This window comes from Rhincodon typus, chromosome 6 (assembly GCF_021869965.1).
Source record: "Rhincodon typus isolate 14 chromosome 6, sRhiTyp1.1, whole genome shotgun sequence".
In the NCBI taxonomy this organism is placed as follows: Eukaryota; Metazoa; Chordata; class Chondrichthyes; order Orectolobiformes; family Rhincodontidae; genus Rhincodon; species Rhincodon typus.
This window is the reverse complement of record NC_063337.1, coordinates 61,857,999-61,876,011: the sequence shown is the minus strand read 5'-3', so window position 1 is coordinate 61,876,011 and position 18,013 is coordinate 61,857,999. Positions and strand designations below refer to the sequence as shown.

Here is an 18,013-nt window from a genome sequence, read left to right as displayed (position 1 = left end):
TCAGAACTCAAGTAATAACTGTAGACCCTGTGTTGCAGTCACAAGACAGAAGACGACTTGAATGGGTTGCTTAGGGTGGTGCTACCACCCTAGGACATGCAGGAAACTAGTGAATGAATGACCACTAGGTAGTTCTAGAGACCCAGGCAGGTAATGCAGAAGTCCCCCAAGATGATTTTGCTCACTAATCAGTTTTCCGTTCAGGATAATGGGGAAGGTAATAATTCCTCTGAGTAGTGCAGGAAGAGCCAAGCCCGCAGCACTGCGGATGGCCGAGCTATCCAGGAAGAAAAGAAGAGTGAAAAAGCTTGTGTAGAGTAATTGCGAATTGGAAGGCGGGAAGCTAGAATTTGTTTGTCAAAAAAAGATAATGCAGAAGACCACGTGGTTCCTTAAAGTGGTAAAGTGCTAAAGTGCTTTTCTAAGATTAGAGATTTATACAGAAAAAAAAACTGTCTATGTAGCTGAAGATGTACAGCCAGTTCTGAAATTGAAACATTTATTAATTGGTTGTGTGATTGGAAACCTTAGGCTCGTTTTGAAGTTTTGGCAATGAGCTGGAGTCAGCCAATAAATTTAAACCAAGCACTTAGTGATTAAAAGCCAATTGAATTTAAATCTGATGGTTTTGGCAACCTCAGACAGATGCTATTGTAAGAAAATTGATATGTCATCCAAGATAGATAAGGAGAGGGTTTTTGAAGTTCGATGCGAGAGCATCTATCTCTCACAAGGAATCAAAGCTCTCTAAAATAGTACCATCTAACCATAAAAGGTACCACGGCGCTCTAGCTAGGAGTCCTCACAGAAGACTTCACGGAGAAAACATCCCAGATAGCTGGATCAGCAGAAGAAAGACGTGTAGACTTTGAGAGACTAAGTTTTAATTTATTTTCTTATTACTTGGGTTTATATAAGTGGGACTTGTGCTTTTTGGAACAGCATACCAGTAGAATTTAGTTCAGTTAGGGGGCAGTTAGTAGTTAAGGGGGAATTGTTCAGTTTGTTAGTAATTTTGTTAATTTGTTCACTGTTAGGCTTAAATAAATAAATACACTGTTACTTATAGAATGAATATCAGGCAGTTTCTTTCATTCAACCACTTTTTAAAAACAGATTATAAAGGTGATGCGAGCTTCTCTGGGTGTTTCAGGTTTAATTATTAGAAGGGAACCTCTACTCCCAATGTCACACACTGGGGGCTTTGGTTTTGGTTTAATTATCAGCAGGGTTCAACCTGTTATTAACTGTACAAACATACATGTGCCCATGGTTGCAACTCCAGGATAATATGTTGCCTTCAAGGTCAATGATGTTGCATAGCAGCTGCACAACATTCTTCTGGGAGAGTGATCAAACCACATGGAATCCACACTGCTACCAACAACATAGATAATAAGTAGGATGTGGTCCTGTAGTTTGAATTTAGGGAGCTAGGTTTAAAAAAAGTAAGCAGCACTTCATCAGTAGTTATCGCTAGATTACTTTCAGTAAGTACAGAAATAGAAGGATATACCAGATAAGTGTGTGGTTGTCAAGATGGGACAGAAGGAAGGGTTTTAGATTCCCAGGACATAGGACAGGCTCTGGGTGAGATGCCTCTTGTACAAGCTGGAGCTAAGTTGGGACCAATTTCCTTGCATTTGCTAGAACTGTCAGGAAGGGATTTAAAAAAAAAAATTGGCAGATGAGAGAGAACCAAGACAATCAGAAAGGAATACCACTGTATGTAGAAACCTAGGAGACAGATAGTAACAAAGTTAATGGATGGAGTTGGAATAAGAGAGAAATTTCACCTTTAAACCATTGTTAGAGTATATGTATGAGAAAGCAAAAGTTATAGAAAATAAAATGGTGAGCTACAGATTGCCATGTGGAATTATCATGTGGGAATAAAAGACCTAGCTCAAGAGGGAGAGGATGGGGTTAAATATTCCTGGAAACAAGAAATTCAGGAGAGGAAAGGGTGGTAGTACTGAATAAGAAGAGTATTGCTGTGTTGAAGAAAGAATATCAGACAGTTCAAGGACAGAATAAACTTCGCTGCAGCCAAGGAACAAGAAGGATGCAACTGCTTGGTGTAATCTGTAGATCAGAGTAAGATAGATGTAAAAGAAGAAATCTGCAATGAAAATACAGAAGACATGCCTTGTACGTGGCAAGAATATAGTTATAATAGGGTAAGTTTAAGTATCCAACTATATACTGGGATTGTGATAGTGCTAAGTGCAGGGAGACAAATGTTCTTAGATCGAGGTCAGGGAGAATTTTCTCTAAAGGAGACACTGCTAGACCTTGTTTTTGGAAAGCAAGTGGGCCAAATCGATCAGGTCTCAATACTGAGGGGGACAGGTGATTATTGTATTGGAAGGTTTAGGATGACACTTCAAAAGAAGAATCCACTATCCAAAACAAGAATAACTAAATGAGACTTCAAATGAGGTAAGAACAGAGGTGAGCTGGACTGAAGACAATATTGGCAGGAAAACCTATAGCTGAACAATGGGCTACCTTCAAAGTAGTAGTAGTTTATGCAATGTGGAAATAATTACCTCAAAAGGGAAAGGTAGGGCAAACAAATCTAGGAGTCACTGGATTAAAAAATGGAGACAAGCTGAGGAAAGTGTGTTAATGATAGGTGTGAACACAAAAGAAGCAAAGAGGGATTATTAAATAGAGACTGGCAGCCAACATAAAGGTGGTCTCAAAATCCTTTGTAGGCATATAAAAGGGTGGCAAAGAGGAGCAGAGCCAATTAGGGATAGAAAAAAGGGGGTTTACACATGGTAAAGACAGATGCAAGGTATTAATTTAACACCTTTGCCAAACCCCGTTTTGCCAACAAAGATAATGCTACTCATGCCCCTGGTGATAAAAGAGCGAATTGAGTCTCAATAACAGTTCAAAATTACTGGAGTTACTGGATAAGCTGCCAGTATTTAAAAGCTGGCAAGGTAGTGGAACTGGATAAGATGTATTCGAGGGTATGGAGAGATGAATATGGAAATTGCAGAGGCACTGACCATAAATTTCTCCTTAGATTCAGGGTGGCACCAGAAGCCTAAAAAATTGTAACATGATATCCAGTAAAAGGCTGCCAGCATAAGTCCAGTGATTACAGACCAGTTTAACATTGTGGGAACCTGCAAAACAGTAATTAAGGATGGAATTAATTGTCACATGGACAAACATGGGTTCGTAAATGAAAGCCCGTCATGGATTTGTTAAGGGAAAAATCACATTTGACTAACATGGGGTTGTTTAGAGAGGGGGTTGATGAGGACAATGGGTTCCAGATAAAGTTCAACAAGCACATATGCAAGGTGATGTATTGTTGGAAAAAAAAATCTAACATAGTATAAACTAAAAGGGTACTTAAAGGAAGTGCACAGAAATAGGGACACCTAGGCACATGTGTACACACATATGTACGTACGTATGTATAAGTCATTAAAGGTAGCAGGACAGGTGGAGACAGCAATTTTACTTCAATTCATTCACAGGATGATTTTTGACGCAACAACAAAAGTGCAATATAGTTCTAAGTCATGATGATGTGCAACATGGAAACAAACATGCCAGTGGTGTTCTGGAGGGGCTGTAGAGGGTGAGCAAACTGACCATGGTACAGGGAGCCATTATATATATAGTTGTAACAGGGGTTACTACAGTCACGGGAAAAGACCCCGTTCTGCGACCAGGATGAAAAGCACCAAAGGCTGCGTTACCTGCCTGGTGCCTGTGTTCATGATATCTCATGTCAGTTCTAAGGGAACTTAGAATGGGAGAGGAAAGATCCAGTTATTATGGTCCATATAGGTATAAACAACATAGTTAGAAAGAGGAAACAGGTTCTGCTGAGGGAATATGAGCAGGTGGGGTCTACATTAAAAAGCAGAACTAAATAGGTACCCTCCAGATTACTACCTGAGACTTGAGCTAATTGGCAGAGTCAACATGATTGAAGAGGTAAAAGCATGGTTCAAAGATTGATAATGGGAGGAATGGGTTGGAATTCACTGGATACTGGCACCAGTAGTGGGAAGGAGGAAGCTCTTTTAATGGGAAGAGTTTGACCTGAATCACGCTGGGGCCAGAGTCCTTATGAATCACGGAACTAGGGCTGGAGATAGGTCTTTAAATTAAATTGCTGGGGTGGGGGAATGGGGATCTCATTGCATATAAGATCAGGAAATCAAAGTTAAAAGGGGGAGGTAGGAGTGCAAGTTAGTGATGAGGTTAATTGTTACCAGAAAATAAAAAAATACCTACACCAAGGAATCATAGAAGAGTAGGGAAATGTGATAACAGAACAAACTTAAAGGCTTTTTGCATCCGAATGTATGAAGCAATCAGAACAAAATTAATGAGTTAACAGCACAAATAAAAAGGTAAATAGGCATGATATGGTGCTGATCAAAAGGTGGCTGCAGGGAAACCAAGTTTGGGAATTCAATATCCAAGAGCATTCAGTGTTTCAGAAGGATAGGCAGAATGGAAAAGGTGCTGCTAAGTCTTTGTCAGTAAAGGACAAGATCAGTGCTGTCGTGAGAAGTGATATCAGCACTGGAGATCAAGATGTTGAATCAGTCTGGGTTAAATTAAAGAAATAACAAGGGAAAGAAGTCCCTGGTGAGTATAATCTATAGGTCCCCAAACAGTAGTCCTGCAGTGCGGCACTGTATAAACCAGGAAATACTGCAGCCTTGTAAGAAAATGGTACAACTGTAAATATTGGTAATTTTAATACACATAATAGACTGGAGCGATCAAAGTGGCAAGGGTTGCCTTGAGGGAGGGTTCATTGGTTCTACAACATATTGCTCCAAGAACGAATCAGGGAGCCAGCTATTTTAGATTTGGTATTGTGCGAAGACAGCTCAGCAATGGTATTAATTAACGATCTTATAAGAAAGGATCCTCCAAGGAAGAGTGACCATAGCATGCCATAATTTCAAACTCACTTGGAGGACAAGAAACTGGAGTCCCGCACTAGCATTCTGGAGTTAAACAGGCACAGAACAGATTTGGCCCCAGTGAACTGGGAAAGGAAGACTAAAAGGGAGGACAGTTTCTGCTGAGCTGTGGTAGATGTATAAGGAGATATTCATTTGCTCCCAACTAAAATATATTCCAATAGAATGATCTGTTGGGGTCTGGGGAGCACACAAGAGGTCCCTGGCTAAGCAAAGATGATATATAGACAAAAACTAAGACATAACATATTGCAAAGGCCAGTGACAGACTGGAAGATCAGGAAACTTTCAAAGATCAAAATTTTACTAAAAAGATCAAATTATGAAAGAAAACTAGTGCAAGATAAAAATTGGATAGCAAAAGCATCCAAGTGTATAAAAAGGGAAAATAATTGGCCTAGCGCACAGGACATACTTGAGCAACTTTCCTCATTGACAGGTATAAAAGAACATAAGCAGGAGCAGGCAATTCAGCCACTCGAGCCAGTTCCACCATTTGATATGATCATGGCTGATATCATCATGGCTTCAACTCCACTTTCCTGTGTGCTCCCCATAACCATTCAACCCATCACTAAATCTAAAAACTGTCTAACTCCTCCTCAAATTTACTCAACGTCCCACCATCCACTGCACTCTGGGGCAATGAATTCCACAGATTCATGACCCTTCCAAGAGAAGTAATTTCTCTTCATCTCTGATAAATCTGCCACCCTTCACCCTAAAACTGACCTTTTGTTCGAGATTGCCCCCACTTAAGGGGACCCCTTCTCTACATTTAGTATGTCAATCCTCTTTTATATACTTCAATTGGATTAGTTTTCACTCGTCTGATTGATAACCGGATGCACAAAATTCAGAGGATTACAATGGAAAGTAATATCAAATAAGAATTCAAATCCAAACTACAACAACTAGACATTCTATGTTTTTAAAGTACTTACAGCAACGGGGTTTGGTGGAGGTGGTGGAAGATGTGCAATCTTTAATGCTCTTTTTTTCTCAATGAGTAGTGCTTTTTTGCGTGTTTCGATATACCTGTATGATATGGAAAAGTATTAAACCTTGCAAAATATACAACTGGAAATAGGTGATGGTGACAAAATAATACCTAAAGTTTAAATTCATTGCAAAGGCACAACTGATCCTTTTTAACCTTAAAAAAAAAAAAGGATTTTGATTTATTTATCACAAGCAAGGTAAATTAACCAAGGTCCGAGAGGACCATAGGGTTCCTGTCTGAAAGAAGTGTCTGGTGGTAGTTTAACAGAGGGTCACCATGCCTTAGTGAGGGCAAGGTTGACAGGGTAGAGCCTTCAAGGTGACCTCAGCCAGTACAGGAATGCAACTTGCACTAGAGTTACTGTGCATTATAAATCAGCCATCCAGCAAACTGTTAACTGACCCTGTCGGTGATAACAGAATTTAGAATTGATAATAAAAATGGAAATAAAATTGACATTCAGGTAATGATCTGTTTGGGCATATTGAGCGGCGTTTGACAAAGCTGGAGTTTAGGATATTGCTAATAGAAGTATTGTGTGTTAGTGGACACAGTATACTTGGATTTTCAGAAGGCTTTCCATGAAGTTCCCCACAGGAGGTTGATTAGCAAAATTAAAGCGAGTAGGATAGGAGGCAACATAGGGTTACAGCAACAAGACATTGGCTTAATTCTCATCCTCTCAGCCCATCAAGTCTAGTCCACCAAGGAGATCATAGCTGATCAGATAATCCTCAATTTCGCTGCCCTGCTGTCCAGCAATTCCCCTCCTCCCAATTCCATGACCCTGCATACCTTTACTGATTAAGGATTAGTCTCTCTCAGCCTTTAATATACTTAAATGATCTAGCTACTACAATAAAGGAATTCCACAGACAGATTACCTTCAAGACAATTTCTTCTTCATCTCCATTTTAAATAGGTGACCCTTTACTCAGATTATTCCTTCTGGTCCAAGGCTCCCACAAGGGGAGAGAAGAAAAAATAACAAACAGTCTCTGAACATCGAACCTGTCAAGCCCTCAGAGAACCTTGAACATTTCATTTCAATAAAACTGTCTCCTCTCAATCTTCTAAACTCCAAAAAGTACAAACACAACATACTCAACCTCAATATAGTCCTTCCATTCTCTGAATTAACCTCATGAATGTTCTCCGAACTCTCACAACACCAGGTTATGGTCCAACAAGTTTATATGAAATCACAAGCTTTCAGAGCACTGGTCCTTGGTCAGGTGAAGGATGAAGAAGCAGTGATCCGAAAGCTTGAGATTTCAAATAAACCTGTTTAACAATGACCTGGTGTCATGTGACTTCTGACTTTGGCCACCTCAGTCAAACATTGGCACCTCCACATCATTTCTCTGAACTGCCTGCAAAGCAAGTGTTTCTTTCCTTAGGAAAGTGGACAAAACTCACTGTTCTTGGTGTGGCCTGGCTTGTCCCTTATACTTTATTCCTTTTGAAATAAGGCTAGCAGTCCTTTTGGCTTCCCTGCTACCAATTAAATTTTGGTGCTAATTTTGAGATTAGCCTCTTGTGTAACTTTCTGCAATATTAACCTATTTAAATTATATTGTGATCCACCATCCTTTCTACTGACATACACAAAGGCAGATGTGTACTGGTACTGTCACTGGACTAAGCAATCCAGAGACCAGACTCTGCAGACGTGGTTTGAACCGCTCCGTGGTAGATGCTCAAACTTGAATTAATGAAAATCTGGTATTAAAAGCTAGCTAAATCGTGACCGTGTATCCATTGTCAGCCGCATAAACCCATCATTAATACCCTTTAGGGGAAGGAAATCTGTTGTTTACAATCTGGTCTAGCCTACATGACACCAGATCCGGAGTAAATGTGGTTAACTCTTAACTGCCCTCTGAAATGGCACTGGAAAGCAATTTGGGATGGGCAATAAATGCTGGTCCAGCCAGTGATGACCACATCACATGAAAAAAAGTGTCACCTTATATTCCAAACTTTTCCTACTTGCCCAGCATGTCTATAGTCCTCTGTAAAGTGTTTGTCTACCCTCACTATTTGCCTTCACATCCACTTGTGTCATCCACAAACTTAGCAACAGTACATTCACTACCCTCATCCAAGTCATTAACACATGCTGTAAATAATGGCTGCCACAGCACTGATCGCTGGGACACTCCACTAGTTCCAAGTTGCCATCCTGAAAATGGCCCCTTATCCCAACTCCCTATTTGTTAGCCAATCCTTTATCCATGCTAATATACTACCCACATCACCATAGGTTCTCATCTTATCACGTAACCTCATTTGCAATACCTTGTAAATGCCTTTAGGAAATATGAATACATTATCTACTGGTTTCTCCTTATCGGTGTTGCTTGCTGCCTACTTAGTTCTAAGTGCTAAAGAAGGGTCATTGGAATCAGTTCAGCAGGTTTGGCAGCATCTGTGAAGGAGAAAACAGAGTTAACGTTTCAGGTCTGGTGACCCTTCCTCAGAACCGGAACCGAAACATTAATCGTTTTCTCCTCCACAGATGCTGCCAGACCTGCTGAGCTTTTCCAGCAACTTTGTTTTTGTTCCTGATTTACAGCATCCACAGTTCTTTTGGTTTTCATTGGAATTAGTGTTGACTGTTGTCTCTCCACAGATGCTGAGTTTCAACAGCAGTTTCTATTTTTGTTTGTTTCAGATCTCCAGCATCCACAGTTTTTTGTTTTATTTTATATCCTACAAGACAAAGGTTTAACAAGAGGCATCAAAACCACTTTGGGGAGTAAAATTGCACCATCCTGGAAAACAACTATGATTTACTCCTGGTTTTTGATTAGTTTTAAATTTGAGAGCTCTCAATCGTTTTTCCTCAGGCAAAGCAGCTTCAGGCACAGCTAAAGCCAGCCTCTAATCTTGAGGATTCTAGAGGCCCGATTTCCAGTATGCAGCTTGTATCTTGGCTGAAAAATTGAACTAATGTCCAATCTACAAGAACGAAAAAGCAAAACAAGAATGGGGAGAAAGCTTAAAATTCTTAGTTAAACAAAATAATTCAATTCATCTCTCCTGCTGTGACATAAAAATACTATACTGGACAAGCTGAGCTTCTCTGGGGCATGCACAAGGGAGCGGACGCACACAAGAGAGCGGGACAGATCAATGTGACTGTTCAGAAGAAATCATATCAGACTCAAAACATGGATATAGTTTGTTTTTTTCTCCAAGGATGCTGTCAGACCTGCTCAGTTTCTCCAGCACCTTTGTTTTTAATTAATTTCATATTTCCAGCATCTACAATATTTTGCTTTTACTTGCCTGACAGTTAGGCTCAGAGGAAGGTTAACTTGCACAGATTTGAAACAACAGTGGCTCACACCGAGGCCTTTGTGGACAAGAGAAATCTTTTCATTCATTTCACATTTTTTATTGTAGAAACAAATATTGAGCCTACCAACCCTTTTGTATTGCCCACGGCAACACCTTGGCCAGTCCACCTGCCTGGTGGAAGAGGTTAAAAATCAGCTAAGATTGACAGTTAACAGATTCTTTCGTATCACCATGCCAACCAATCAGCATCTTATGTATAAATTGATATTCCCTTTCTAAAGTTGGTTTCTTGTATGCTTGCCCTGAGAAGTACAAGGTAAAGAGCGTTGACCTTGGTGTCACTTTTTAATTTTGTAAAGTACTGTACTGGCAAGCAATTGTTTCCATCAAAACCACTGGACAGCACACTTCGAGGAGGGAACATCAGTAGTCAAAGATAAATGTGATCCCAGGTACCATCTAGCTTCGTTTTTCTGAAAAATAGATTGGGTACAAGTCTGGAATTCATATGCCAGTACAAATAAAAGACACAGCTAGCTATTGGGTTAATGGCAATGCAACAAACTTCTTTATCAATATGGGGCAGTTACCAGAAGTGACAAGAGGAAAATAGTCAACAGGAAAAGCACATTCTTCTTGGAAAAATGCACTGCTCAAAATGCAAGTTAACTTTTTGAACATCTATTGTTGTCCCCTTCATTTAAAAAGGCTGAACTGCATTCAATCTAATACTCCCCCACAGCAGCAACATGTATAAGTTAGTCATTTAGCATCTTCATTTCCCCTTTGGATTACTGTGGACACTTTTATTCAATGTTATGTCTCACTAGCCTTTCACCAAAATTGCTTCATCATTGCTGATATCCGCCATCTACTTTTTGGCTACTTTTGTTACTAGCTCAGGAAAACAACATCAGGAATTCAGAATTATGAAATTATTTTTCCACCCGTGTATACTGTACATAGGTTAAGATTAATCTCCTGATGAAAGGTGTTGACTTCTAATTATAGACAATTCATAGATTTGTACAATGACTAGAAAAACTGAAGTAGTTAAAAGGTTGTTGATTCTCACGATGTTTTAGGTTCTGATGAGTGAATGCATCTTAAGTTTACAGTAGTTTTCAAACAATCGGAAGTGTAGGATAAAATATTTTTATTTTTTAAAGAAAAAGGGTTAGTCATCAGTTTGAGACAGGGGTAGAACAGTGGGAGCTCAGAATTAACAGCTGATATCTAGTTCACATTAAACATCATGACATAATCAAATCAACATTTCATGAGAAGCATACTGCAAGACTGTGCTTTTAACAGTTTGTTAAGATCATAACTGGAAATCAGAAAATTAAAAAAACATCTATTTTAACCATATTTGGAGTCAGTAAATAAACCGATTACAACTGATGTAGGAATCAGCTAGATTTAGGAGGCAAATTTACATCTAGTTTCACATCAAAGAAAAAGATTTTTAAAAAGCAAGGTGGTGATCATTCTCAGGGTACGGGTGGGGTATTGCCTTCTCATCCCACTGAAGACTGACAGATCCAGTGAAAATACAGTGCAATAGAAAACCCAAGTTTACAAGCACTCAAAATATCCATCGAACTGTTTAAAAAAATGTATACATCAACATGATTAACTGCTGACATCTACAGCCCATGTTTTGTGCTGATTTCTAAACAGGACAATTAACGTTTTATGCAAGTGTCCAAACATCTAGAATATTTGAAAGCCTACTAGGTGCATCATGTTGCTTGTGGAAAGACAATGACGAATTAAGTATTTACAGGTTTTTTACATGTTAGAAAATAAAAAAGTTGCAGTGATTACTGAAAGAGGTTCATGAACAAAGAAATAAGCTTCAATATGCAAGATCCACAAGTCAAATAAATAAAAAGCTCAATAGCAAACCTATTTTGAACTTCATGGTCTTTATTCTTTTGCTGCTTCAACTCCCTTAGTGCTTCTCTATGCCTTTTCTCAGCTTTTTCTCTGTTGACAGCTACCAGTTTTGAGCAAGCTTTCAAATCTGGTTCCTGCAATCAAAAGGAGACATACACATTAAAAAGTGAAAATCTGAAAACATTATGTCACAATCAATAGGTGAACATAGTAACTTGAAAAAGAGAAGCCTATTACATGTCAAAGGATCACATTGCATTTTCAGATCTATAGCTGAAACTAGATTTTTTTTTTAAAAAATCTGCAAATATAGCTTACGGGCAAAGTCAACAAAATTGTATGGTGTTAAAACTGACATCTGAAATAGCCAGAATCTGTATCTGAGAAGATTCAAACCTTTTTTTTAAAAAACAAAACATAAAAGCCAAAAAAAAAAGTGGTTTGTGCCATAACCTGAAACCACGCTAGAGTGTGTTGGAGTTCTATGTTCAGATAGCAACATCCAAAGTAAAATGGTGAAGATCACGTAAGAAGGTGGTGCTTAACAACAAGATTTTAGTAATCTAAGATTAGGAGATGGAGAAATATATGTTAGTTTGTGCTCAACTGTAATGCACTTTTATTTTTGCAAAGCATCTTCTATAATCCTGGTCTTTTATGTGAATATCTAATACTAAAACTTAAAGCAAGCAGCCAGTTTTTAATTTCATGTTCAAGATTTCATCATTAGCATACAATGAATGTAGTATTCCAAGTTTACTTCCTAAATATCTAATTAGTTACAATGAAGAAACAGTAACTTGCAATTCTGGTCACATAGAAGAGAGGTTACAAAAAATTGCAGAAATACACAGAAGTTTTTATTTTCATAGGTACAGTAGATAAGAAAGAAAGAAAATGGGTGATAAGAAAATCCTAAGACAGAGTGGACAGAATTGAAACAGGTCTTAGCGAAAATTTGTAGCTTGGGTAGTGGATGCAGTTGTTCAGCTGCTCGCCGAACCGGTTGTTCCACTGTGTGCATAGGTTTCGTTACCATTCCAGGCACCATTAGTGCAACCTCTAATCAAAGCGTTGATGTTCTGCTCCACTCCAACTTTACACAATCCTCTGACACAACAAGGCATAGAGCTGGATGAACACAGCAGGCCAAGCAGCATCATAGGATCAGGAAGGCTGACGTTTCGGGCTTAGACCCTTCTTCAGAATCCTCTGGTGTGGTGGGTCTTATCACTTCCTTTTTTTTTTAAAAAGCAGCGGTCTGTATTTGAGGTCCATTTCTATGTGTTTGTTAATGGATTTCTGTGTTGAGAACCAGGCTTCCAGAAATTCCCATGCAGGTCTGTTGTTCGCTTATCCCAGTCCCACTGATAGCCTTCATTGTCTGTGGGTATTCAGACAAATGAATATTGGTTATCTTTTTACTGCCAGCTGGTGTTCATGTATCCTGGTCATAAGTTTCCTCCCCAATTACCAATATAATGTTTATTGCACTCGCTGTATGGGATGCTGCATATCACATCAGATTAGAGGTCACACTGATGTTGCCTCGAATAGTACCCCAAAACATCTGCACGCCACAGAACAACTCGTTCGGCAAGCAAACGAACAACAGAATTGAAACAACACAGAAATAAAATTATGTAGCAACAGACATCAAAATTAGGCGAATAGTTAGGGACTGGGATCTAAATGGAGGAAGTGGAAAAGATTTCAGGTACAAGAGGACAACTCATGAACCATTTTGGAACCACTGCCTTAAATAGTAATAGGAATCACAAAAAGACAGTTACTAAAGCAAGATGGACTCGAGAATATGGCAATCCACTCAAGACTATTGATGGGCTAGATTTGTCTGCTCCGGAAAAGTGCGGAGGAGCAAGCTGACAAACATCTTTAGGATTATACAAGCAGAGGCTTGAGGGAAGAACAGAACTAGGGATTCAAGTATTAGATAGTTACCATTGAATTCAATTGGAAATTCAGAAGAAATTTAAGGTTTTAAGAGTAGATTTGTAGCTCGGGTTGTGGACGTTGTGGTTGGTTAGCTCACCGAGCTCGTTTGTTGTTCCGCAGACGTTTCATTTCCTTGTGCAACCTCTGATGAAGTGCTGTTGTGTTTTCCTGCCTGGTATTTAAACTCTGGTATCCATTGAGCTAGATTGCCTCACTTCCAGTTTTCCTTCACAATGGAGTATATATAGGGTCTAGCTCAATGTGTTTATTGATGGCCTTCTTAGTGGCGAACCAGGCCTCTCGGAATTCCCATGCTGGTCTCTGCTTGGCCTGTCCCAGGATCCTGGTATTGTCCCAATCAAACTGGTCCTTTTCCTGATCCACGTGGATGGAGATGAGTGAGTACTGGTCGTGTCTTTTTGTTGCTAGTTGATGTTCGTGTACTTGTGGCTAAATTTCTTCCTGTCTGTCCAGTGTTATGTTTGTCGCAGTCTCTGCAGGGAATCTCGTATATTACGTTGGTCCTGTCCATTGTGGCTAACCGGTCTTTGGTTCGGGTTAGCAGTTGGCATAAGGTTGATGTGGGTTTGTGTGCTACTCTGATGCCCAGTGGTCGTAGGAGTCTTGTGGTCAGTTCAGATGCGTTCTTGATATAAGGTAGCATAATGGGTGTGTCGGGGCGTGCAGTACCTTCCTGGTGTTGTTCGTGTAATAGGCATCTTCTGACCCAGTTTTTCAGGTATCTGGTGTCTTTGATTACTTGGAAGAGGTACTCTTCTTTTTGGCGTAGTTCTGTTTTGCTGCAGTGTGTTGTTGCCCATTTAAATAGAGTTTTCACGCAACTTCGTTTGTGGTGTTAGGGTGGTTGCGCTTGAAATTCAGTACTTGGTCAATGTATGTGGCTTTCCTGTGTATCTTTGTCTTTGTCCACAGTTGCTAGAAACTAAAGCTACTTATCACAAGCAGATGAGACAAGTAGCATAGATGCATACAACAGGAAGTTGTGTTAATGCAAGGGAGAAAAGGTACAGAGGTTACGTTAGTGGGGAGAGAGGAGATCCATGGACCTTTCGTACCAGCTGATCCATTTAGGAGTGGTAAATCTGACAACTATATCAGAATTACATCAAAACTCAAAACAAGAATAGCAAGGTTATAGAAAAAGGTCAACAAATGGATACAGACTTGGCATAGGAGAATTCTTAGATTTTTTTTATATGTAGAAACCAGTCAGATGACAGAGCAGGCTTTGTCAGAATAGAGTGCAGCCAACATTACTGACATGGCCAATCCTAAAAATCAATGGACATGTTTAGTACAATGACAGAGCAAGGGTTAAGAACAGTCCCGAGGGAGGATCAATGAACTTGAAACACTAAATCTGCTTTCTCTCCACAGATGCTGCCAGACCAGTAGTTTCTCCAGCAATTCGTGCTTTTCATTCAGATTTCCAGCATCCGCAGTTTTTTGTTTTACCTATCCATGGTAATATTGTTGTTAATTAATATGCAAACATGTAGTTAAGCAGGGCCAATGGTGAAAAGGTGTATGGATTGAGCGTAGAGGAGTTACAGCATTCAGATAAGAAAGAATTTTTAAAAAGGCAACAAAATGATCAGCAGCAAGAAGTGATCCAAGAAAATGACCTGAAAACTAAAAGGGAAAAATGTAACAACAGTCAAAGTGGGAGTCAAAATGTTCCTGAAAATGGGTAGGAACGGGGGAGGGGGAAACAATTAAATAAAGGAAGCAGAGGGATTGCTAATACTAAGCCAGGCGAGAAGTATAACGGTGTACAGTACAAAATGGGTTGGCTGTGCTGGAAGAAAATGGAAGGAAGGTGCTCATGCTTTGAAATTGCTAAACACGACACTAAGCATCAATGAGATAACAAAGGTGTAGAGCTGGATACACACAGCAGGCCAAGCAGCATCAGTGGAGCAGGAAAGCTGACGTTTCGGGTCTGGGCCCTTCTTCAGAAATGGGGAAGTGGAAAGGGACTCTGAAATAAAGAGAGAAAGAGAGAGAGGGGGGGAGGGGGGGAGGCGGATGGAAGATGGATAAAGGAGCAGGCAGGTGGAGAGGAGACGGACAGGTCAAGGAGACGGGGATGGAGCGAGTAAAGGTGAGTGTAGGTGGGGAGTTAGGGTGGGGGTTGGTCAGTCAAGGGAAGACGGAGAGGTAAAGGAGGCGGAGATGAGGCTGGTAGGTAGGAGGTGGGGTGGGGGTTGAGGTGGGAGGAGTGGATAGATGGGAGAAAGGATGGACAGGTTAGGAAGGCGGGGACGAGCTGGGCTGGTTTTGGTATACGGTCAGGGCCGAGGAGATTCTGAAGCTTGTGAAGTCCACGTTGATACCATTGGGCTGCAGGGTTCCCAAGCGGAATATGAGGTGCTGTTCCTGCAACCTTCGGGTGGCATCGTTGTGGCACTGGAGGAGGCCCAGGATGGACATGTCGTCCAAGGAGTAGGTGGGGGAGTTGAAGTGGTTCACGACTGGGAGGTGCACTCGTTTGTGGCGAACCGAGCGTAGGTGTTTCACAAAGCAGTCTCCAAGCCTCCACTTGGTTTCCCCGATGTACAGGAGGCCACATCGGGAACAGCAGATACAGTATACCACATTAGCAGATGTGCAGGTGAACATCTGCTTGATGTGGAAGGTTTTCTTGGGGCCTGGGATTGGTTGGGGGGGGGATGGCGGAGAGAGAAGAGAGAGAGGTGTAGGGGCAGGTGTAGCACTTCCTGTGGTTGCAGGGAAAAGTGCCGGGAGTGGTGGGGCGTGCGGAGCGGACAAGGGAGTCATGGAGAGACTGGTCCCTCTGGAAGGCAGATAAAGGGTGGGGAGGTTAAAATGTCCTTGGTAGTGGAGTCAGATTGCAGGTGGCGGAAGTGGCGGAGAATGATGCGTTGGATCATTGACTAAGCATCAATGGCTGTCAGGTACCAGTGTAGGTGAGGTGTTGTTCCTCCAGCTTACAATGAGCTTCGCCAGAACACATCAATAAGCCCAAGTCACAAATGTTGGCCTCTGATTACAGGAGGAAATGCCACAGGGTTATAAGGATATGACGAGTAGGGGTAGCCTTAAGGGAGCAGTTCTTCAGAATGCTGTCAAGAGGGAAGAAAGGTATCCGCTTGAGACAGCAGCAAATGGCAGGTTTATGGTCCTTTGGATGCAGAAGCTGATGGGGTGGTCAGCGAGGACCAGATGGACCCTATATTATTGAGGTAGGGGTAGGGCAGAAGTGTTCAAGCGACTTTGATTCCATATTTACAAATGAAATGACTGAGAGAAAGTATTTACTCACATTTTCTTTAGCTTGTCTATGTCCTTCACCCACTGCCTTCAAACTAGAGAGATAAAGCTTCTCTAGAGACTGTGCTTTCTCCATTTGTGCCATCTGCCATTCAGCCTTCAACTCATTTGCTAGTTGCTCAAGCTGTTGATTACGACGATGTTTTACCTCCTCTCGGATCTGCACAGCAATAGAACGCTCCTGCTCTCTGACCTGCAAAATAGCAAGAAAATATTTAAACAGTAATAGGCTCAACTTTGGCTACTGTACATGCTTTTTGTACAGTTTTTAAACACCCTGAAATGTTTCACATTGTTTTCCAATTTTCTGCAAATTAGAATAATGGTAGCATTTGAATTTAATATACTGGCTATCAATAAGAAGAAATAAACCTGCATATCACCTTCCACTTATTAAGGACTAACCAAAGCATTTTTAGGGCTGAGTTACCAACATCCAATTTTCAAATCAGAGATGTTCAACTAGCGGGAAGCTTGCAGGTCACGCTGCCATGTGCCTGCTGCCCTTCCAGGGACAAAGATATCCTGTTGAAGCTTTACCAAGTTTCGTACACTGCATTTGATTCTGTAAAGAATGTGACGGACATGGATCCTTAAAATAAAAATCTTTGATTGGGTTGTTACAAAAGTACCTGGCTGACCATACCTGCTTTATTCTTAACCTTCGTCTTCTCTCATGCTCTTCTTTTATCAAAAGTGCCTCTTCATTTGGACTAAGACGAAGACTATTCAATTTAACCACTTTTCGTTTCATCTTTCCTGGATTTGTAAGGATCAATTTAGAAAAATAAAATTCCTTCAAATATCTTCCAAGTTGCACCATGGGAGCAGATCAGAAAATCTAGGTTCAAGTCCCAACTATTCCACAGAAACGTCATGACATCTCATTACTTTCATGTCCACCATCTCCCAATCAAGAGATTACAATCCTGCCCAATCTCTGCCCTACTTCACCACCAACCCTCCCACTTTGCCCCAACCCCACGAGCCCCTCTGCCCAACACTCCAGCCATCCATCAGAATCCCCTTCTACCCCCACCTCCCATCACAGTGCCTTCGGCTTTTATCCACCACCCCCATCATGCCCTATCCTTCGGTCGCCCATTAAAAACACTCTCTGCTCCATCCCATCGCAAATTTTCATCAGCGTTTCGGAAAATCTCACCAATACTTTCAAAGCTTTTTTGTAGCAATCCGAAACAGCACCAAGGCAGAGTTAACTAGCAGGTGCAAACGTGCAAATTTCAGGCGATAGTCTATTTGTAAACCGGCTATCAACAAAATGCTATTACACTACGGCAGGCATTTCTCCTCACAGTATTTTATAAACAATCGAACCTAACAATTTCGCAGACACATTATTAGACATTCCAGTCCTCCAATATACATAAACCTTGTTCTACAACCATACAACTACTCGGATGGGTTGCTAAATTCACGAGTCGGGTAGCTCAGCAAACGTGTGCGCTTCCCTCCAGCTTTGAATCCAACACGAAAGGCCGTAATACTCAAACCGGACAACAGCTTGACCGACAATGCGACGCGGCCACTTACT

The 18,013-nt window shown here is 40.8% G+C and overlaps 1 protein-coding gene across 8 annotated transcripts in view; it reads right to left on the bottom strand.

Moving 5' to 3' along the window:
- The window catches only part of cep295 (centrosomal protein 295), a 141,671-nt gene extending 123,658 nt beyond the window's left edge, over positions 1 to 18,013 (bottom strand). For 4 of the 8 annotated variants that reach the window (XR_007262362.1, XM_048598505.1, XM_048598506.1 and 1 more), the window contains exons 1-5: positions 17,105 to 18,006; positions 16,451 to 16,651; positions 11,197 to 11,321; positions 5,921 to 6,014; positions 3,024 to 3,143 (exon numbers count right to left, since the gene is read on the bottom strand). Coding sequence is in view for 7 of the 8 variants with exons in the window: in XM_048598505.1 (XP_048454462.1) it covers positions 3,024 to 3,143; positions 5,921 to 6,014; positions 11,197 to 11,321; positions 16,451 to 16,651; positions 17,105 to 17,281 (717 nt within the window). In the remaining variant the exon portion in view is untranslated. Of the gene's footprint in view, positions 1 to 3,023; positions 3,144 to 5,920; positions 6,015 to 11,196; positions 11,322 to 16,450; positions 16,652 to 17,104 lie in introns of all 8 variants that reach the window. The other 4 variants (XM_048598507.1, XM_048598510.1, XM_048598511.1 and 1 more) reach the window with 4 other exon arrangements.